General features: G+C 49.7%; 1 protein-coding gene across 4 annotated transcripts in view; it reads right to left on the bottom strand.

The window, feature by feature from the left end:
* LOC144158303 (uncharacterized) overlaps window positions 1-23,253 on the bottom strand; it is a 38,592-nt gene that overhangs the window by 13,309 nt on the left and 2,030 nt on the right. For 2 of the 4 annotated variants that reach the window (XM_077689111.1, XM_077689112.1), the window contains exons 2-5: window positions 21,877-21,991; window positions 11,460-11,689; window positions 3,340-3,493; window positions 3,217-3,279 (exon numbers count right to left, since the gene is read on the bottom strand). In XM_077689111.1, coding sequence (XP_077545237.1) covers window positions 3,217-3,279; window positions 3,340-3,463 — 187 coding nt within the window. In that variant the 5' untranslated portion in view covers window positions 3,464-3,493; window positions 11,460-11,689; window positions 21,877-21,991. The remainder of the gene's footprint in view (window positions 1-3,216; window positions 3,280-3,339; window positions 3,494-11,459; window positions 11,690-21,876; window positions 21,992-23,253) is intronic. The other 2 variants (XM_077689113.1, XM_077689114.1) reach the window with 2 other exon arrangements.

Raw genomic sequence — 23,253 nt, 5'->3', positions numbered from 1 at the left:
AAAACTGGCACAGCTAGAGACAGGACACAAAGTACGACACAGGACTAGCGCTGGCCTTTGTTCTTTCTTCCTTTGGGTCGTGTCTCTAACTGTGATGTTTTTAGCATGTTTCATTGCTCCGGCCAACTAGTCCACATTCAAGCATCGACACATTTTTAAGTACCTCAAGTTTCCCGGGCTTTCTAAGAGTGCTTCTACTACACACATGAAACAAATGTTGTTTTCAATGAAGATTGGCTGCACCATGCCATCAGATGCTGTTACTTTCTAAAAAGCATGTTAAAATAAAACAAACGACCTCATCGATTTCAATAGGTAAGTTATATATTTCTTCTACTTAAAATGAAAACAAAACAAAGTAGTAAAATTCACAACGAATAAAATATCTTCAATAAAATCGTAAAACATTTCAAATTGTGTCAATATTTTCAAATTAAGGGCCTGCGCTGAAAAATACCTGCGCCACCAATAAAACAGATAAGGAGAGTGAGGTGACCATTGAAGTGTTCACCTGCGAGCAGTACAACACACGTTCTTTGTATATACACTCATACTTGTGATTAGAGCGACAAAAGCAATGCAACCTCTATCACTCCAGTAATCCGCGACCCAGTGTCACTGCTACGGCAACTAGAGTGATTGGTCTTGACCCTATAGGCATTTTGCAAAAGTAAGGCAGCGCCCCGTCGATTCGATCCCTAGCGCCACATGGCGAATAGCTGCTCAAATGGTGCAGGATTACGCGTGGTCAGTGGCCTGTGCTGCGTCTGGTGCCCTTTCGTACGGTAGCCATGGCGCAGGGCAACATGCCGACGGTATTTTAGAAGGCTTTCGGGAACTAAATGAACTCGACAGCTTTTATCGTGGGAAAAAATTAAAAAAAGCAAGTCGTCTGTTTGAAGCATAGCTGGATATGATGTCAACGAAGTGCTGGGGTCGTGCAGGTCGGAGGTGTCAGTGAAGTGTATTCCGCAGACGAAAATAAGCCAGTGAAATGTGTGAAGCTCAGTGCAAGTTTCTTGGTTATACCGCATGGACACATGGAATTAAAGGTCACATAATTGCTTGCAGATCGACAGCAGCAGACTTTTCAACAAAATTTCGGACAAAGCGGCAGAAATAAGAGCACGAACCGGCAAAGCTGCGCACGTCTGTTGCTAGCTGCGCACGTCTGCTGCTTAGAGTGGAGGAGGAAATTATTGCACAGCTTCCGTCTTGTCGGGGTCAGGTTGCACTACTTTAACATCAACCAGGTGGCCGAGGATGATTTGCCACCATCCAAACCTGCATTTGGAAGAATTAAGTTGAATTTTGGCTCGGCGAAAAATGGCCAGAGCATCCGACAGGCATTGGAGGTGGGTCTGAGATGTTGGAGAAAAGACGCTAACGCTATCAAGACAGCAAAGGCAAGTTGACCATTTAAAGGCGTGGAGGAGAGAGTCCATCATTCGCTCGAATGTAGCTGGGGCATTACAAAGTCCGAATGGCATTACTTTGAATTGGTAGAGACCATCTGGAGTGATAAATGCGGCCTTTTCGCAGTCCTTGTCATCGACAGTGACCGGTCAGTAGCCGGAGCGGAGATGAATGGAAGAAAAAGACGCGGCACCATGAAAGCAATCAAGCGAATCATCGATTTTTGAAAGGGGATACACATCCATTTTGTGATTTTGTTAATGTGCCGGTAGTCCATGCAGAATCGCCATGTCCGATCTTTTTACCCAGGACAACTGGTGACGCCCCAAAACTTGAAGATGGCTCAATGATGTCTCTATTGAGCATTTTGTCCACCTCTTTTTAGATAACAAGCCGCTCAGCTTGGGACACACGATACAGCCGTTTGTACACAGGGCTGGCATCTCCGGTATTAATACGATGACGGACGATGGATGTCTGGACCAAAGGACGATCACCAAAATCAAATATGTCACCGTATCAATCCAAAAGGCAACGCAGTTGTTCAGCTTGCGTTGGCGTTTGATCTGCTGGAATCATCTGCGAAAGTTCGGCATCTTTCCGCGGAGGAGTCAGGCAGTGTTTCAACATTGATTGGAGGTTTGCCAAAGGTTGCAGCGGAAACGTCGTGATCACAAACCGGCACCAACATGGCTAGTGTCATACCTTGTGGAAGAACTTGTGGACGGAAGCTGAAATTCAGCAAGGGCAAGGTGACTTCGTTGTTGGTAAGTCACAACGGTATGATGTAAAAAAGTGTTGAAAAACGTAAAAAACAGTGTTGAACAAGATCTTAGGAGAATTCGGGAGTAAGTGGAAGCTTGACAAGGAACTACCAGCCTGCGGGACTGGCACATCCCACAAGTTGGCTGCGTGGTGCCATTAATCATATGCCGGACGGAGCTTGTGCCGGTGGCAGGTATGCAAAAAATTTGAAAAGTAAGTGGCAAATTGGTAGAATTCCCAATTACGCTCTGGTTTCCTGTCCTTTTAGAACATTTATTTTGTTTCTTCTCAGGATGTAGGCCTCCTTTACTTTTTGAGGGCCTGGCATTATTCTTTGCCCCCTTTTTAGTCAGAGGACACAGTGCAGCTGGCAGCATTAGTACCGAAGCGAGTTGCGGGCATGCCTGGCGACTGTGTCTGCTGAAGGCCGTGTCTGTAAAACTAATTTCACAACGCATGCAAAATGCCAGCTGAAATCACGTATCGTTTCTTTTGTATCCACCCTTGTATTTTCTCTTTTTCACACTCAAGTAGCTGCCACCCCATGTACCAAATTCGTACGAGCCCTCACATCTGCCTGCAGCAATCATCATTTCCATTTCCAGCATGCGGCAGTGATATATTTCAGAGGACGCTTGATGACCACGAAACAAAACTGCACAATGAGCCTAATAACAATATCGCGTTGAAAGTTTTTACGTAATTTTGAATTCCTACAGCAGTTGCTGCGGCCACAACAACGGCAGATAGTAATATTGCAGGAGCACGGGCTAGCTATGTGGTTGAATACTGGCATTTATGGCGCTCAAAACAGCCGCTGCCTGAAACCATGGAATTAATCCTCACAATGACCCCCAAATGCACATCCATTAAATATCCCCCCTTGGTGTGGCCTGCCCAACAGCTACAACAACTTTGCCATTGAAGTCTTGAGTGTGAGTGCAAGCTTCCCTTGACTTTTTGATAAAACTTTTGTTAACTGCCTTGCCTGCTCTGTGAGATACTCATAATAGAAACAATAACGAAAAGTCAGACCTCCAAATCCTGCCTCTGTTTGGGAGCCAGCACTGATGAGTGATGTCAGGGAACACTGCGTACCTGAAAAGAAAAATATTAGTAATGCATACCACCTAGCGGTTACAGCGAATAGGCTCATACCTATTGTACTTGTGGTAATGGCTGTCTGGGTGTAATGGCTGCAGGAGACACCCTGGCTGCAGGCTGCATCCAAAGACAGTGCCACAACACAGCTTCTTGGCATCGATATTGTTGTATGTGGCATGCTTGCTGTTGTTCTTGCAGTCCTCTCTGCCTGTGAGAGCAATAGTTCCGTTTCACTCCACCACGTCATCTGTGGCACTCACATTTTGGTGATGTGGCAGTGAGTTGGAAATAAAAGCAGCAATGGCATTCGTGCACATAGAGATCTCTGTTTTCATGAATGGAAGCTTAGCGCAAAAAAAAGACGAGGACGGTGGCAAACGTGCCAGGCGCTACTAACTGTCACGTTTGCCACCGTCCTCGTCTTTTTTTTGCAGTAAGCTCCCATTCAGTATGTACCAACTAGCCCAATATGTTCTGTCTCTGTTTTCATACACAGCTGTCTTGTTTTAAAACAACAGTTGAGCTGTTAGTTACACTTCGTGTGGGGTGTACATGTGTTCTTCTGTGAGTCTTGCGCAAATTAGTGTGAAGCCAGTATTTCGTTGGCCCCTTGAACTGCCATTGTCCCACACTTTTCATTTTTATTGAAGTACGTACTGCAAACTAGAGGCCCAAGAAGGAGGGGCATAAAGGTGTGAACATTGTGGGAATCGTGGAGAACCGCGACCTGCGATCCCGAGCCAGCGCGCGCTTCGGGAGAGACGCTTGTGCGCTGAAACCGGTCCGGCGCTCCGCTGGTTCGTCGGCGTCCCCCGAGAGATGGCGCCACCGATGTGTGCGGGGATAGGCGCGCGGGCGGCGCGGGAGACGAGGGGAGTATCGGCGGAGACCCGGTCGAGGCGAGATCGGCGGAACGCGGTGGCGGCGGATACTTGTGTCTCAGGTGGGAGCTTTGTTTGTCGCGCGCCGTGAGTGCCTGCCTCCCGTTCGCGGTCACGACCCGGACGGCGTGATTCGTGAACGCCGTCGAGCCCTGTGCTCGCATGCTTTGGGATTCCCCAAATAAACGGCTGTGCTTCGGCACTACTGTCTACTGTGTTCTCGTATCGGCGAACCTCGCTGGGCTGCCGTAGCCATGGGAGCCCGCGTGGTTGACACGCCGGGAGCTAGCGTGGTGGCTTACGCCAGGACTGGCTGAGGTCCCCGAGGAACCCCTCACGTATATCCCACATGGCGCCCGAACGTGGGTCTCGTATTCGGACGAATTCGAGGTTGCTAGCTCTCCGAGAAATGCGTTGCTGCAGTCGTAGCCCGCTACCCTTTGTCCGGAAGACTTCGGACGAAACGCCTCGCGCCAGTCGGTTGCAGGCAGACAGTTATGATGCCCGATACAGCCGTGACGGCAAATGCGTAAACCTTCCTACCCGCACCAGGCGGTGAGTCAGTAGGATACCTCCGAGCACCGCAGTCGCGGCCCGCTTGCGAGACGGGAGGTGCGTAGGCCTTGTTCCAACATGGCGGCGGGTCGCCTTCCTCGTAGCGCCGTCCCCGCGCAGTCGCGCCGGCGGCGCCGGTTGAAGTTTCCCCCAGGCGCGGCGGACACTACCGAGCGAGGGTGCGGTGTTTGGGAGTTCGCAAGCCGCACGATGAGCCCGCCGCTACTGCGCTTCGAGTCCGAGGCGGAGTGTTTGCCGATTTGACGCCTGACAAAGAGCGAAGGGAATCGCTGAAGAATCAGTCTCCTCTCGCTGCGGGGGGAAGCGGGAGCAATGGGACCGTTGTCTCCGCGCTTCCGGAGTGCGTGCGTCTCGATGCCGTGAAGACTCCGCTCGAGATTGCGTTTAGGCAGTAAGAGCTTCGCGCGGCTCGGCAGCGGGCTCGTTGGTCGCGAGAGATCGCCAGTCTTAGTAAGAGACAGACTCTCAGGCGACCTATACCGGTGATGTGCGCCCGTAAGCCGCTGGTATTGCGGTTGGCGCTGGCTCTACGGCAGCTTGTATTGCTGCGAGTGAGTTGCAGGAGCCCGCCTGCTTGATGCTGACGCTGCTTTGCCGACCAACGCACCAGGCCGAAATAGCTCGGACGGGCGTTTCGATGACGACAACCCGTAATAGTCAGGCGAGCTGCCTCCAGGCGGGGGTGGCGGCTGGAGCACAGTTGCCGGACTCGTGATTCCGCGAGCAAGCGAACGTGCAAGGGGGAGTCCCCTCGGGCATCTTTGTTACCCTATTTGGCGAGATCGTCGATAAGGTTTCCGGCCAGTCACAGGAGATTGCGGAGTCCCGCTGCTCCCCACTTCAAGTTCGGGAATCGTTTAAACTGGACGGTGAGAGCGAGACCTGCAGCATACGGATACCACCGGGAGCCACGCCAGTCACCACTGCCACGGACAGCGAGGATGGCCTGCTGAACCACCGGCGGGGCCGAGCGCGGTTCGTGGAGCTGCTACTCCAGTTGCTGCTCCGGCCTGCCGGGCGGCAGCCAACCGTTCGGGAGGACCTGCGGCCGAAGCGGCCACGGAACCCAGGAGGCGGCGGTATCTGGCGCCTACGCGAGCGGCGCGAGCCTTCGGGCAGCCGCAGTGGGCGCGGCCGTTCCTGTTGCCGCCTCGAGCTGGGAGTGGGGGTCGCATCATGGCGCGACCCCGGCGTTCGTTGGCTGCGGCTGCAGGCTACCCCCGGGCCTGCCAACCTGCTGTGCTGCCCAACCGCGAGAGACTCGGAACCATTGCAATGTGTTTGCGGGTTTGTGAGGCGAGCATCGCGACGACGGCATGGTGTGGCGAACCTTGGTGTGGACTGGCATGGGAGTGGCGTTGGGTGGCTGTTTTGCTGACTTGAGACGTCGTGACGAGTGTGGTGCAACGTGACGTCACTCGAGCTCAAGTGGCGTCCAGTTTTAGGGGGGAGGAGTGTGGGAATCGTGGAGAACCGCGACCTGCGATCCCGAGCCAGCGCGCGCTTCGGGAGAGACGCTTGTGCGCTGAAACCGGTCCGGCGCTCCGCTGGTTCGTCGGCGTCCCCCGAGAGATGGCGCCACCGATGTGTGCGGGGATAGGCGCGCGGGCGGCGCGGGAGACGAGGGGAGTATCGGCGGAGACCCGGTCGAGGCGAGATCGGCGGAACGCGGTGGCGGCGGATACTTGTGTCTCAGGTGGGAGCTTTGTTTGTCGCGCGCCGTGAGTGCCTGCCTCCCGTTCGCGGTCACGACCCGGACGGCGTGATTCGTGAACGCCGTCGAGCCCTGTGCTCGCATGCTTTGGGATTCCCCAAATAAACGGCTGTGCTTCGGCACTACTGTCTACTGTGTTCTCGTATCGGCGAACCTCGCTGGGCTGCCGTAGCCATGGGAGCCCGCGTGGTTGACACGCCGGGAGCTAGCGTGGTGGCTTACGCCAGGACTGGCTGAGGTCCCCGAGGAACCCCTCACGTATATCCCACAACATCAAAGATACCAACAGTTCAGGATACTACATGTGGCAGCAATTAGAAACAAAAAAGCTAAAATAAGCTAAACATTTGCTTCTGTTCATTCAACAGAGTCAAGACATGTTGCTGTACTGTTCCAGTTGATAACATGTGCAAAAAAGAAAATATAAACAGGTTGGTAGAATAGTTTAAAAATATATATGGTAATGGCGAATAGTAGTTTGAGTTATGCCACGGTTTTCGCAAGTTTCTAGCATAATATTAACAAACTTAAGGGATTAAGACTGTTTTTTCCCTAATGTATGAATCTCACCAGTTGGTATAAGCTCAGACACAGAATCCGTGCGACTATAATTAAAATTATCAAGAGCAAAGAAATGTCAGGTGTAAAAAATTTCTCCTTGACTAATGTTTGAGTCCCATAAGCTTACACGATGTCCCAAACAGAATTTCTGCAATTATATTTAAAATAAATAAAGTCGACAACCATTCTCAAAACATTCTCAACCAATTCAATATTGTTTCTTCAAGAGAGGACTGGAACTGAGCAGGCATCATGAATTTTATACCAAATTAAAGTAAAATACAACAGTAATCTTTCGCTGGAGCATAGGTGAGTTGATGCCTCCGTGAACACAGTTCATGAACGACAGATAAAGAAATATTGGTTATATGTGACTTCCAGCTCAAGCTGCTAGTTTATGCAATACCCAAATAAGTATATTTCTGAGCTTCCGTGACAGATTTCGTAAAAAAGGATAAAAATTGGAGTAGATTTTTTATTGTGGATATAAAGGGAGATGGGATCATCCAGTTTAAACAAGGTGGCCCATTTTTTACTTCCGGAGAGGAGATTACTAAAAATAGTAAAACTGCGTGTAAATAGCCTTTGCAAAGATGGGTTCGTTTCCAATGAAACAATTCATCACAAAAAATTTAAAGATGGGACCAAGGGTGCTACGCCAGGAACCATTTAACATAGCAAGAAGCGTGTCAGCTGTTTGCTCCATCTGAGAAATAGGCAGAAACCTAAGCTATAGAAAGGAAGGAGGGGAGAGGGTGAAGCATGTTGAAAATTTATTTTTTATTTATAGGAATCGGTAAAACACGAAGTGATATGCCTTCACAGGATCAGTTGAATGTTTATTATGCATCGCTATGAACTTGCACATCGCTATTTATATATTGTCAGTATGGCACCGTCAGACTTATCAATTTTGTTGCGACGACCTCAGCTGGCACCAACTGTCGGGGCTCATTAGTATAGTGATGCACAACTTCACTTCACCTCTCCTAAACGGCAGCACCAGCGAAATAGAGGAGGTTATAGTGAAGATATATGGTGCGTTCGTACTGCTGTCTGCACTTCCGCTCATAGTGCGGTCGGTAAAGCGCCTGGCGCCTCCCGTTGCCTCGACGGAGCACCCGCCTCGAATCCTGGCACAGCCACATTTTTCTGGCGATGTCATTTCTGCGACGGATGTGACGTCACTCCGATCTTGGTGGATTCCGGTATAAAAGACCTTTACGTTAAAATAATCTTGCTGCTGGCATTTTTAAAAGTGGGAAAGAGAGATTTTGCGCCATTGCTCCTTTACAACCCGAAGCAAGCTTCAGCATCCCTGGGCACACAGTGGTTTATGGGTAGCATTTCGACATGCTTGCGTCAACACAAATGTTGCAGCTGCTGGCTGATTACGTCTAGCGAGATCACCGTTTACACCATGGGTATGCTCCCACAAGATGAGCTTTGTACAGACCATTTATAACGAGCAGTTGGGTCTAACCTTCAACAGGTGGTGCTAGAGCAGCACTTGCCATGACTGGCCTTTAGCACGGGCAGGTTTCCGTTTCTGTCATAGGCTGCCATGGTGCCCAGCGAAGTGCGGTGAGAAAATGCAGAAGTCACGGGGGAAAACTTGCACCAAACAGATGTACCATCTGCAATCGGGGGCCTCAAGCTGTCGGACGAATCACCATGCAAGTCTCACTGGCCGCAACTTCACAAAGACTGTCCTTGTTAGTGGCCTTTTGCAATGGACCTCTTTCCGCACTGTGAGCGCGACACAGAGACCAGGCTGCGCTGGATAGCCATTCTCCAGCAAGAATTTTGTTCCAAGAACATCGACAAGGGTGACTTCTTCAGACCGTAACGGAAGGCTGTCGGCAAATGTAGTGTAGTGCACACCAATCTGCCTTGGCACTCTTGTTCTAAAAAGCATAGCATGCATAAATGCCAACTCCTCTGAATTTTCAGTAACGTGTACGAATTTCGACCCGTCTTATGATTTTATGAATCTTGCCTAAAATTTTATGGATTTTCAAAAAAAAAAAATGACAACTATAAATGACATTGTGGTACCTTGCGCCGCCACGCGAGAGCAATACGAACTACCATCATCAGCAGAAGCTGCGTTTCTGTAGTCTTTTCGGAATGGGCTATGTATCCATATCCAGAACTTGCCACCACCTAGGCAAGCCTGTCCATACCCTGTTGCTCGCAAGCTAATTAGGACTTCAATGCTCGCATCACTATTTGTATGACTGCCGCGTCCGATGCAGTACGACCGCGGCAATTCCTTCGCAGTGCAACTTACGCACCCCGCCCTCATAGAAGGCCACAACGAGAAATGCGTTCTTGAAGGCCGGCAATGGCATGTGACGTCACACCATCCAACATGGCCACACCAAGGCTCAAACTCACGAAACCGTGTACTTATTTCAGCAGCGGGGCAATGCAAGTCTTTGGGCTTGTCGGTTAATATCACCAAAACAAAACATTGAACATTACGCTAATTTCGCAAGCATCCAATGTCACAGCAAAACCTGGTGGATGGCTTATCTTGCAAGTGTTGTGCAACAAATGTATCCTCGAATTTCAGTGGTGTCGACTGATCAAGCACTATGAAAATCAGCTAACGCACTAGATGCTGGAAGCTTACACGATACACACACGTGGCAGTGATTGTATGTGCGCCTCTTCGGTTGCCTTCTCTCAGAAGGAGGCAGTGTTTTAAACACTGTCAACTTCGAAAATAAGTGCTCAATGAAGAGTTTATTGAGCATCCTTAACTTAAGGCAGTGAAATTGTCAAACTGCTATTGTGAGAATGAACAATGCCTATTTCTAGTCTATATTTTTAAAATTCCTAATCTTGTGTGTCCTCTCTTTCCGCTGTTATCTAGGGGCAGCCTGTTCTTTCATATTGCAAGGAGGAGGATAAATACTTTTGCTGGTAGCCTGTGCTTGTGCGTGTAGCCTTTTTTGTGTCCTGTCTTGGGTGATTTTTGTTTTGGTGATACGAATCAACACAGGCTTCCATTGCTTCAGTTGATTTCTTATACATTGGCCGTCTTTTCTCTTGGTTCCTTCTGAATTCTTCTGTGTGCCCTACTGTGCTCATGCTTGCTACCTGCTGTTCCCACCAGGGTGGAACAGGGTGCATGGGTTTGGGAGCAGTCCTGGGAGCAGGCAAAAGTGCCTTTTGTAGCAGGCATGGATGAGGCAGAAAGGCCTTTTGGAGGAGGTTTGGAGCAGCCAGAATGGCCATTCGGGGACATGCAACACTATTTCCCAACATTATGGTGCCTCCCTCCCCTCCCTGCAGGCAGCTGCACCAGCCCCTGCCAATCCTGTCGGAGGGTGAGTGAACCACGCAGTAGCACAGCCAAGACAAGCCTTCTCAGGTGAGCATCAGGCGAAACGTCATGGGAAATTGGCAAGGAGGATGCATGGAGGAGGAGACCATACTGAAATTATTTTTCTGCTGAATAAATCCGCGTGAACACCCCCAGAGTGGTCAAAACATGGCCTAGGGATCCCATACTTCAATATGCACAAGTAATCGCAAAATGTTTACAAATTGCTTCAGTGTCCCTTTAAGTTCGTAAGGGAAAGGGCAACACTCGTGCACTCCTACAGATCCCTCGAGGGATCTTCAATTACTTTTTCTGTTCATCGTCTGCGTCCTCGCATACAAAAACACTAGTGTCAGCCACGATGCATTCGTCAAACAAAAAGGTGGCCAACAAATTCACATTCTTTCTGGCGACGTCCAAACAATACGTACAGCCGCAGACAACGATGACTCCTCACCATCACCCTCTGTGACATTTGGTGTCCCAGCCAAGGCGTTATTTTTTTTTGTGCCTTAACACATGCAAGGAGCGCGTCACTGTGTTCCACCTGGCAGACATCATCCAAAGGGCCACAAAAAAGGTCTCCCTTCATTGCTTGGCTGGTGCCTGAGTTAAAGCAGCAACTACTCAATGACCCCATATTCGTAAGTGCACTACGAAGAAACGACGGACCACTGGCCAAGTGGTTAAGTGAAGTAATTCGTATGCAAGAACATGCACTCCTTGTTAGCCAATTGGCACAGAATAGTACTACACTTTCTCTGATTTAGAAAAGTTGATTTGTGGAGAAGTGGGTTAAACTGGCAGAAAGAGAGCAAACTTTGCAGCCTTGCTGCTTTATACCACGGTGAAACCATCTCCACATTTTAAAAACTAAAAGGGTCATGCAGTGTACAATGTTTCCCGTGTATTTCGCACATTGTGCCGTACATTAATTAGCATAAATGCACGGGTATTGTTTAATTACAGCGTAGCTTTTTCAGCGGTATGCTCTGCCCCTTTTACGCACACTAAATGATATTTCAGCTTGACAAATAACCTCCAAATGTGTGTAGCTGGTTTCGTGACCACGATTGGCGTACAATGGAAAGCTCAAGGGCCCACACACCTCAAGGGGTCACACGCCCACGCGGCTCCAAGCAGTGCAACACGGGCCGTCCGATACAGCAACAGGGGTTCGGGACAGGTTGCGGGTCTGCAGAAGCGACAAACGCCACGAGCGAAGGCAGACGGACCTTTTCAGGAGCAGCTGTGGTGCCCACAGAGATGCTTCCGCAGATCTCCAACCGTCTTCACAGGCACACGTGACGCTTTGTCCGCGCGCGGTCAGGCCACGACCTGCCACAAAGACAACCGTGCGTAAGGCGTGAGCTACTTTTCTCATATGCGCCTTCCCGCAAAGACGACTTTCACACATGGCTGATCGCCAGCATTAAAGTTGGGATCACAATAACGCGATGCACAGCAGAAATACGAACTTCCACCCAACTAGCGCCGTTCCTTGCACTGCAGTGTTGTCATAATGTAGTGAACCCTCTAGTTATCAATTTTACCGGCCTTGGACGGCCGTCCGGGTCTGCGACGCTGCAAGCGTATGCTACAGTGCTGGCACTCCGACGGTTACTTAACTGACGCGTACGAGCGACGCCCAGCCGTTTTGGACGCATGACATTTGTTACTCAATACTTACTAACAAACTCCATGTTTGCAAGTACAGCAGCTAACTAAGGGGCTGATTTCAGATATTTGCACGCGAACGTATGCGGTGGAAAGCGTCGAGACCCCCTGTGAAACAGAACACGGTATGCCGCTCAAGTGGTAGAAAGGTTGAACCATGGTTTCAACCGGCCGGAAGAGGCGCCGAGCTTCTGCAACACTGCACGTTCCGGCTACAGTGGCTAGAATAGGAAAGTGTGATGACCACGCCCACTCCCACGTGCCGCTGTTGGAGGAAATTCCAGGTGGCGCTGTCACACGCTTCGTGTCATTCGTGCATGCATTCGTGTCATTTGTGGGGGAGCAGCAGCCAAAGCTTCGGCAGCATCGGCAGCGGAGGTGACGGCCCAGAAGACGAAAACGATAGGTTTTTGGTTTTTTTCGTTCCTTTTTGTCTGTGATAATGTTGCAGAAGTAGGACTCGACTTAATTAATAGAGGTTAGCAGGTAAAAGATCAGTTAGCTTGAGGAAACAGGAATATAGACGTAACAAGTAGTAAAGCCACGTGGTAGCAGTTAGTGTGTTTTTTATTTGTTTGTTTTGTTTTAGCGCAGCGATAGAGATGTTTTGAGGATTAGGAGCAATTTGGGTGACAGAGCGGTGGCGACGCGACAGGCTTTTTCGTGTTCGAGTAAAAAAAAGCAATTCTAAGTGGGCTTTGTTTGTGTGACGGGGCGACTTAGGCCTAGGGTTTGGCCGAACGATGGCCCCGAGGACTAGAGAGGAAGACCAAGAGCAGTGCAAAGAGTGCCTGCGCTGGTGCTACCTGGGAGAGACAGAGTTTGAGCGCTTGGCCGACGCTAAGAAGGCGCCCTTCGAATGTAGGCCTTGCGAACGAACAAGATAAGGCTTCGAGTGTCTCGAGAAGCAGTATAATGCTAGGGTGAAGGAGCTGGAGGAGTACCTGATGGAGGAGAGAGAAGCGTGGATGGCTCTCGAGGCACGAGTTGCCGAGCTTGACAAGGCAGGGCAGGCGAAGACCGCTCAGTTGTTGCGCACGATGGCCGAGCTGGACGAAGCGCGAGAAAGGCAGGCCCCGTTGGAAAAGCAGGTGGAAAAGCGCGTGACTCCGGCGGTAGGAGACGACGTGAGTGCGCGGGATCAGCATGATGACTGGCACGCCGGCAAGAACGAAGAGCCACAGGGGGCGACTGATGCTGCGCGCAAGAGCGGTGTCCGTCAACGCAGAGCGGACTCGGGTCGCAAAAAAAGCACCGAGGCTTCGCCGGAAGGTGGTGGATCACCAGCCAGCTGCCGTGGTCAACCACAGTACACCCCGAACACCCGCTAAAATACTGGCTAAAGATGAGAGGAGGCGCCAAGTTATCGTTGTCGGCGACTCCAACATGGGCAAGGTAGGAGAGGTGATCAAGGGGAGGGTGGGAGACGACGAACGCGTGAAGGTGAGCTAGCTTCCCAGAAATAGAGTAGGGGAAGTGCTGGAACACGCAAAGGGGCAACTGTGGGACAGAATGGAGGACCGAAGCTTGGTAGTGATAATGGGGGGTGTGAACGATGTGTTGCAGGGACGCGGGGCAGGGATCGCGAAACAGATTGCGAAGGGTGGCAACGAGCTGAGGGCGGTCTCGGAGGATGTGCAGATTGCGGTCTGCACGGTGCCGGAGGTGCAGAAACAAGGGATCCACGTAGAAAGGGCGGTGGTTGCGGCAAACGGGGCTTTGGACCCTGAGTAAAACGATAAATTTTGAGGCGGTCAACCTGAACCGTGACCTGGTCCGTGCAGGCCGCAACGGGGCGTTTGTGTTTGACGGCGTACACTTCAGCAACCGTCTAGCTGAGCCTGTAGGGCACCGACTGCCAGCCCGCGCAGTGGCTTTTTGGGGGGGGGGCTCTGAACATTCAAGAAGAAGGCGGACTGAGTGGTAGAAGTAGCGAAAGGCAGGAAGGAGGGGGCATTGATGCACAGCAGTGGAAATGTAAAGCAAAGAAAAGGAAAATAAACCGTGGAACTAAAATTAGCTATACGAACATGCAAGGTGGCCGCAAGCAGGAAAAATGGATTGAGATACAAACCCAACTCGAGAAAGAAGAAATTGACGTGTACGCCCTGACTGAGACCCACCTGAGAGATATGGAGGAGCCACCAGCGATGGATGACTACGTATGGGTGGGGTGCAACAGGGCAGCAGGAGAGAGGAAAGGTGAGGGCGTGGGCATGTTGATTAGGCGAGGAGGGTATTGGCAAAGGGAGAATCAGGGCTGTAAGGAGCACTTATGCGTTTGTGGAACAGTGGGTGGAAAAAAGACACGGTTGGGAGTGGCCTATCTGTGGACAGGGAATGACGCCAGAGAACAAAATAAAGATTGGGTGGACTGCCTCAAGAAGGACATAAAGAATTTTAAAGAATCCGGCGAGGTAATATTAGTAGGAGAATTAAATGCCCACATTGAGGATGTAGATGGATATACGGACTATAACGGCGCAATAGTTCTAGATATGTGTCAAAAACAGCAACTGGTAATAGTTAACAGGGAGCATAAATGCGACGGACAGATAACGTGGCAAAGCGGCAATAGACAGTCTTGTATAGACTACGGCCTGGTCTCAGAGCACACGTACGAGCGGCTGAACCAAATGACGGTAGATGAAAAAGGAGAAAACAGCCTGGGCAGCGACCACAGACGTATAATCCTGAAATTTGACAGTGGAGGGGCTAGGCAGGAAACACCGGAGGTTGGGCTCCCGAAATTAAGCGAAAAGCAGATAGCAGACATCGTCAATATCATCGAAAGAGAATTAGAGGCCCAGCCCACGAAGGTATGGGAATATGATGAGGTTGTGATGTGTATACAGAAGGCAATATACAAAGGAAGAAAACAAAACCGCTGGAGTGGTAAAAGGAAACCACGAAGCTGGTGGGACAAGGAAATTAAACTGGCTATTGAAGAGCGACAACGAGCTTCTAGATTGCACAGAAAGGCAAAACAAATGGGATATCAGGATGAAAAGGTGCAGTTACGGTGGAGCCGGTACCGAGAAAAGAAATTTAAGGTGCAAAAACTAGTACAAGCAAAGATTAAAACAGCGAGTGAGAAATGGGTATCAGGTATACGTAAGAAGGATAAGAGCGCCCCCCAAAAATTCTGGCATCATTGAAAAGCATTGGGAACGACGACTTAAGAGGTGCAGACTCAGATACAGGACGGTGACGCTAGCGGTCTCCTGGGGGACAGCGCATTAAAATACCTACACGGAGTCATAGCAAATACTTTCGGCCAAACACGCGCGATATCGGCTACCTGGACACATGTGGCCAATAGAAGAGTGACAGATAAAAAATTTATCAAATTTTTGGACTGGAAAAAGGCACAACACAGTGTTCCCAAAAGTACGGCAACAGGACCGGATGGAATCCAAATAGAGATTATCAACCATTTGGGACCAGCGGGAAAGGCGCACTTGTATAGAGCCATCGAGCGTGCTATAAAATCCGAGAGTATTCCCACGCAATGGCGTGAAAGCAGAATAAGGTTGATCTATAAAGGCAAGTGGGAGAAGGTCAAGGCAAGCTCTTACAGGCCGATTACATTACAAGCCATCAAAGCCGAGTTGTTGAACTGGGTGGAAAGTAACGGTATTTTGGGGGAACTGAAAAATGGATTTAGGCCGGGTCGACGCTTAGAAGACAATATTTTTGTAATAACCCAGACCATCGAAATTTTGGCATCACAGGGCAGACCAACATGGCTACTGTTTCTGGACATAAAGGGAGCCTATGACAACGTAGATAGGGGATGTCTGTGGCATATACTGGAAGAAGAGGGGATTGGGTCAGAATTTGTAGGGTTGATAAGGGCAATATATGGGGATAACAAGGCGCATATTTCAAGGACATTCCGTGTACATTCGAAGAGTTTTAAAACAGGGGTGCCCCCTTTCGCCATTGCTGTTCACACTTTACATTAGAGGAATGGAAAGTCGATTGGAGGAGAGTGGATTAGGCTTTGACTTGTCATACCGAAGCAATGCAGAGTTGGTGGAGCAACGAATTCCGGGATTCATGTACGCGGACAATATAGTGTTGCGGGCAGATAATGCGGAAGACCTTCAAAAACTGCCCGACATTTGTGGTGATGAGGCAACGTACCTAGGCCTACATTTTAACCCACGGAAATCTGGAGTCATGGTGTTCAACGAGGCAGCTCATACAGCACCAATAAAAATTCAACAGGAAGCCATACCATTAGTAAATAAGTTTTTTTTATCATATCTGACAAACTGTTCAGAGCAAGTCAACATTTCTTTCTAGGACGTGTTTTCAAAATTTTTCCCGCAAAATGAATATTCGAAATTTTTTCTGCTGCCGGTGGTTTGTTATAAACAACTCCTTGTTTTTCATTTTCTTCGAACTCGACAAAAATTTCGATTTTGATATTTTTCTTCGCAACTATGATGCTTGAAAACATTTAAAACTGGTGTCATTGGAAAGGATGTTAAATATTCGGCATTTTGTGTTCCCGTAATTTGTGCCAAGCCAATTCTTTCAGCAGAACAAAATGTTTCCTAGGAGCCTTAAAAATTGGCGATTTTTCCAGCGTTAAAAGAAACAGTTAATGTCGCGGCCCCACTTTAAGACATGTGGCGAATTACGCGTCCCACTCACTTCCGTTGCAAAGCAGGCGATGCGTTTGGCACTGAGAGAATACAGGAGGCAATGGGTGAGGGAGGGTAGCATCATATCTCATCTTCGCAAATAAAAAAAAAAAGTGTCATGTGTTAAGGGGACTCCCCGGAGAGGGGAGACCTCAAAATCCCCTGGAAAAAAAAACGGCCATTTGAAGTGCGTGCCAGGAGCGCACCAATGATCAAACGCCGTGCCGAAACCCGAAGGCATCACGGTCAAATATGGCAGCGCACTGGTCAGCCAATCAAAACGCTGTGCAGGATACCAGTGGCGACCATATATGGACACGAAAAGGCAACGAGCCAATGACAGTGTGCCACGATAAAGCCCAGAGGGGTTAAAAACCGGGCGCACAAGGAGCAGGGGGAGGCAAGAAACCAGGAGGCAGAAGGAGCATGTGAGCTTCAAGGAACAAGCCAGGGGGACACGGCCAGGCCACCGACTATGCCTATCAAGCCTGGGCCCGTTTGCCGGAACGCATCAGTTCCTGATTAAGTTCTCGCTAACGAATAAGACGCCGAAAAGTCGAAGTCGGCCACAGAAAATAAGCCGGTTGCCAGAAAACCCGACGGAAACGCTACCTTAACCGAGCGTTTCTATCAGTTTCGGGCCAACGACTTATTACGCACACAGCGTTAAAGTACTAGTTGACAACTTATTCCCACACTTATCGCGTTCGAGCAAACGGGCCCTGGGCGGGAGCGTGCCAACTTAGCATTCGCTGCGGCAACCTAGGCGCACCACGAACCTGTGTCGTCGTGGCCCCAGCGGTGGTGGTCGGGGAACCTGCAGCCAACGTCCGTTGAACTTCGCTTAGACAGCCAGAAAGGGCTTCATTCGTGCCGAGACCTGCCTGGGAGATCCAGCGGCAGCGGCTACCAGGGGGTAGCCAGCGAGGAAACTTCAGGACGCGCGGAGCGTGTGCCGCCCAAGGAACGAACACCGGCATCAACAACACGATGACGGCTACCACCGAGTCGCGGTAAAACAAGGGTGCGACACGGTAGCGCCAACGACCGGTGTAGGCCAGTCCAATAGGCACGCATTCATCGGATGGAACTATGGAGTTGTGATTGTGGAGAGATCACCTAGAAGGTGATGGATATAATGTATTTGAACTAATGGTGCAGGACTTCATTGTAGAGACTTTTGAATTTTGATTTGAATTGTATATTGGGATTTTTAGTTAGGGATTTCAGTGTTTATTGGTTGACTGCAACTGATTTATTACGTGGTTTGCTTGAGGGTTTTTCTGCTGCAATAAATGTGTGTTTTGTCGAACCCGTCAATGGCTTTCCTGCATCCATCTCTCTAAGCTGGTCAAGACAACCCCACGATCCGTTCACGTGACAATAAAAACAATTATTACCCCCGCTTCAAGAGTTATTTCTCAAAAAACTGCTTCAGCTTGGCCACTGATGCCCTGTTCCACAAGCCTTGCTCACTTCTCATAAGTCTGCTGTTCATCACCATTGCTCAATTCTCTCGGCATTTTTTTCACTTCAGACTTCACTTCACCTTCCGTTTTTTTCACAGTTGTCTCTGGTTCACTCCTGTCCTCAAATCGTTACCATTTTGTTCACACAGACTTCACCATTTCTTCAATCAACACCTCACCTCTCACACTAATCTACTTTCACCATCGATTTCGTGCATACACCGAAATCAAGCACTTTCACACATCTCAAACTTAAAACCACTCTTTATCCACAATTCGCAACTACTGCAAGTATGGCTACACTTCATATATTTACACCAACCTACTCATACAATCAACTCGAACACATCAAATATATAATATTCGACACCACTATCACTCAATCCGGACTTCGTCACTCACTAATTCATCTCTTTATTATATAGATTTACCCCAACCTTGCCTTTTCACAATAGCACAATATTTATGCTGTGCCACAATACACAACTTATTCGTAACCGTTATGGGTCCTACTTCTGTCCGAGTCAACTTCGTGTTCCATCAGGTTTGTTGATTTTGGCCTTCATCTTAACCTTTTTCTCCTTCAACCACTCAGAACTCTTGGCTACACTTTTGGCTCGGCTTTGACGCTCACCAATATTCATTCGTCTCCCCGACCTATGACACGAGCTGTCTCCAGTCCTTGCCTATTGCATGCTTTCTCTGGATTTTGCTCGACTCGCACGCTCTTTGTTTTTGTCTTATTCGCATGACTGCGCTGGCACTCTCCTATGTAGTTGGTTGGGGGGCTTGGCTGGGGGGCCGATTACGGAGCCATCCATTCGTCTTACAGCTCGTCGTCTGTGCGACATCTTCGTAGCGTGCTTTAACTCTACGAACTTTCCAGCTACCCTATCTCTTTCGGCACACCTTCGGTTACGCGCTCTAACCTTCCTAGGAATCAGTCTCCTTTCCCTCATTCGCTTCGTAGGATTTTGCAAACGTGACTGTTTTGTCTCGCGCCATTGAGTTTCAGCTACCAGCCCATCTCCTGGATCCCTTTCATTCTGCTCTCGTTCTCGCTTTCCATCGACGTCACAGAGCTCGGACATGGGGCGCTGCCCTGGCAGGTCTAAAATACTGGTCTTTGGCTGCACCCTAGGGACCGCATTTACAATCTCAGACTATGAGCTGCCCGCTTCACTGCCCAACCGCTTCGCACAGGCCTTTTCGAGGATGAGGGTACTTTCACTAGCCATAGGCATTTCCAAAAAACTACAACCTTCTTGCCGGCCACCATTCGTACCACTACCCGGAGCGGCAAGAACCTGGGACTGAACTAGTGATTTTTAAAAAACCTTTAAATCAAATGAGTCAACTGCACCAGGGGCATACAACCCGCCTTTGCCTGTCGCATCCTCGGCATGTTCATCTCCTCTCAGAAGGCATGCAATGGCGCAGAACTTGAGACATTTACCACCTCACACTTGGAATGCGTCTCCCGCATCAGCGGTCTTTTGCGAGAACCTTTGTTCTTTTCTTTTCTCATCGATCTCCTTGCTGTGCGCCAAGCCCATTCTTTCAACAGCACATGCTTTTTCACCGGGTTTATTCTCAAAGCACTCGTCTCTATGCGTCTGTTCTGGCACCGTGCCACACTCGGTACATTCACGGCCTCGCACTCCGCACACGCCTTTCTCCTCAGCGGGCTGTCCAAAGCAACAGTTTTCTTTGTATTCCTTTCTAATCCTAGCCTTGTCGTGATCTGCCACCTGCGTTCTTTCAATATCACGCGACTCATCAAAGTCGGCGGTCCGCGTGCCTTCTGTCTCACGTGTGGCGCATTCACCATTATTTCTGAGTTCCTTTTCACTCAGGCATCGCTTTAGTTCTGCATGCATTCCTTACAACTTAGCCCGTTTTAATGCAATTTCTCTCTTTTTCTTAGCCCTTCTTTTATCCTCCTCAATGCTTTTCTTCACCTCACAATTTCTTCCCTCTGACAAAAACGTCCACCTCTGACCTTTCGTTTTCTGTGTGAGAGTCTTTGTCCTACAATTCTAAAATTGCTTCTTCAAACCTCGCGTTCGAACCGTCAAAAACCTTCCCACATCCATTCTCGCAGGTGGAAAGACACATGACTGGGACCGACGCAAATATCCTGGGTCAGGATAAATCAATGCTGGCAGGCTCGCCAACTGTTTTTATTGTCCCGTAAACGAATGGTATGGTTGACTTGACCAGCTCAGAGATTGACGCGGGAAAGCCATTGACGGGTTTGATAAAACACACATTTAACGCACCCGAAAAATCCCTCAAGCAAACCGCTTAATAAATCAATTGCACTCAACCAGCAAACACTGAAATCTCTAACTAAAAATCTCAAAATACAATTCAAATCAAAGTTCAAAAGTGTGTACAAAAAACTCCTATACCATTAGTTTAAATACACTCAATCCATCACCCTCTAGGTGATCTCTCTACTACCACAACTCCCTATAGTTCATTCCACAAGCTAGGTGCAACACTGTGGAGGCTACCTTGTTGTAAATAGTGCACCCACTGAGGGCGGCGCCTATACTCACCGCGAAGGAAGCGACAAAAGGCGCCAGGGCCTTGCGGTGCCACTTGCCGAGGGGGGGAGAAGGGAATGTTTTTTCAGGACCCCCTTCACGGTGAGTTAGGCGCCCTCATTGGGTGCCCTACTGACAACAATGTAGCCTCCACAGTGCCGCACCTGGCTTGTGGTATGAACTATAGTTGTGTCCTAAGAATGCGTCCCTATTGGACTGGCCTACCCTGGCCGTTGGTGCTGATGTGTCGCACCCTTGCATGGCCACGATTCGGTGGTAGCCGTCATCGTCTTGTTGATGCCGACAATCGAAGCGCTTGGTCGTTCCTTGGACGGCGTGGGCTCCGCGCATCCTGAAGTTTCTTCGATGGCTACCCCCTGGTAGCCGCTGCCGCTAGAGGTCCAAAGTAGGTCTCGGCACGAATGAAGCCCTTTCGGGATGTCGAAGCGAAGGTCGACGCAGTGCGGACGTTAGCCGCAGGTGCTCGACCGCCGCCCCTGGGGCCACGAAGACACAGGTTCGTGGTGCGCCTAGGATGCCACAGCCAATGCTAAGTCGGCCCGCCCCTGCCCAGGCTTGCTAGGCATAGTCGGTGGCCTGGCTGCATCCCCCTGGCTTGTTCCTTGAAGCTCATGTGCTCCTTCCGCCTCCTGGTTTTTTGCTTCCCCCTGCTCCTTGTGCGCCTGGCTTTTAGCCCCTCTGGCCTTGAGTGCGGCACACTCTCATTGGCTCCTTGCCTTTCCATGTCCATGTATGGTCACCACGGTTCTCCTGCGCAGCATTCTGATTGGCTCACCAGCCCGCTGCCATATTTGACCACGATGCCTTGGGGTTTCGGTGTGGCATTCGTTGATTGGTGCACTCCTGGCGCACACTTCAAATGGCCGTTTCTTTTCTTTTTCAAGAGAGAGATTTTGATGTCTCCCCTTTCCGGGGATACCCTTGACACATGACAAAATGAATGGAATGGCACTGTTGTCTTGCTTGGTCACTGCTCCTGCGATAACCTTCAAATTGATCTGAACTACGTCCCTCCGCTCTACTACAGACACGAGCGAAGCGAACTGCGGCCAAATAGTGGCAGTCAGGGCGGCGTCAGATCAGGAACAAAGATTCGGAACCGACTGCACGGCAGGAGATGCGACAAGATCCACAAGCGAGGGAAGACAGACCTGTTCAGGCGCGGATGTGGCAGACCAGGGAGATGTTTCCACAGACGCTCATGGAATGCCCGGCCGTGTTGACAACCACACCTTGTGGGTTGGGGCCGCAACAGGTGACGAAGACCTACGAGCGAAATGCACAAGCATGAGCAACTTTTCTGAGCTCTACCTTCCCGCACAGACGACGCTCACACACACACAATCGCCAGCTTTAAAAAACTGGCCACTACTACGGGATGCACAGCAGAACTATGCAATACAGCAGCACAAATATTTCACCTCAACAAAACACGGTAGCTGAGTCTAACGCACGCCCTTGTCTAGTAAACCCTCCCATGGTTGATTCGATGGTTGATTTCACGCGTGTTGGAATGTCGATTGAGACCAGCGGCGCTCTAGGCGTATGTTTGTGTGGCTTCTGTGTGGCAGTTTTGAACGTGGTGTAAGAAAAAAGTTAACTCGTCCAGCCACTCTGTAAGGAGAGAGTTTCTTACTGAGTACTCACTAAGAAACAGCATGGTTGAAATTAGAGCCCCAAAGTGGAAAGGTACCGTAATTCAAAGTATTTGCAGGTGCGCGTGCGTGCGTCTGCAAGTACTTTGAATTACGCCACAGACTGTACACGAATGACTGGAAGCATACAGACGCACGCACGTGCAACGGAAACCCGTGTGGGGCACAGGTGACCGCACGTCCGACCCAGCAGGAGAGAGCACTGAGCTAATCTTTGTCAAGGCTTTGCTTTCTCTTTATCGCAGCACCCAGTATCTGTGGTTTTATCACAGCTGGTGCGTACAAAATAGAATCGAGCCCACTTGTCACAAGCCCGCTAGTCACCAGAGAACTTGTCATAGGCCACCTTGTTACAACGGCCTTTTTGTACAATGCCATATCGAGATAGGAACTCTAGGTCAAGGTGCCTTTTTGTACCAAAGGTTTTGTCTCATCCCGACCGTGTGAACAAAAGCCTTGAAGCGCTGACCGGAAATTGGTGTTGAAAGTGGTTCCGAGGCTGGTTTCAACAGTGTTATACTCGTTACAGCTGTTTCGGAGGGCGTGGGGAGGAGGTCTGTGTCAACTGCATGCGTGTATAATGCCCTGAAGCACTGCTTTTTTTTTTTCTTCGGGGAAGGGGGTGGGGGGGGGGGGGGTGGAAAAGTCAGCGTGACCTGGACTGCTTTGAAGGTCTGATCATATAGGGGCGTTGAGGTTGGGTACTTAGCTGGTCTAGACAATGACAAGTTGCAGCTGTAGTTGGGCAGGGTGGTACAGAGGTCTTTGTGACCCCGTCATGGTGTGACCTGCACATACGTTTGAACCCTTTAAACGCAGTTCAAGTGCTCTTCAGGGGGGCGGAGAGGCGAACCGCGGGAAGCTGCGCACACC

Source organism: Haemaphysalis longicornis, unplaced genomic scaffold (assembly GCF_048455015.1).
Source record: "Haemaphysalis longicornis isolate Haplotype H1 unplaced genomic scaffold, Haemaphysalis longicornis Haplotype H1 scaffold_10, whole genome shotgun sequence".
NCBI classification, from domain to species: Eukaryota; Metazoa; Arthropoda; class Arachnida; order Ixodida; family Ixodidae; genus Haemaphysalis; species Haemaphysalis longicornis.
The sequence above is the reverse complement of the archived record's forward strand: the minus strand, read 5'-3'. Positions and strand labels throughout refer to the sequence as shown.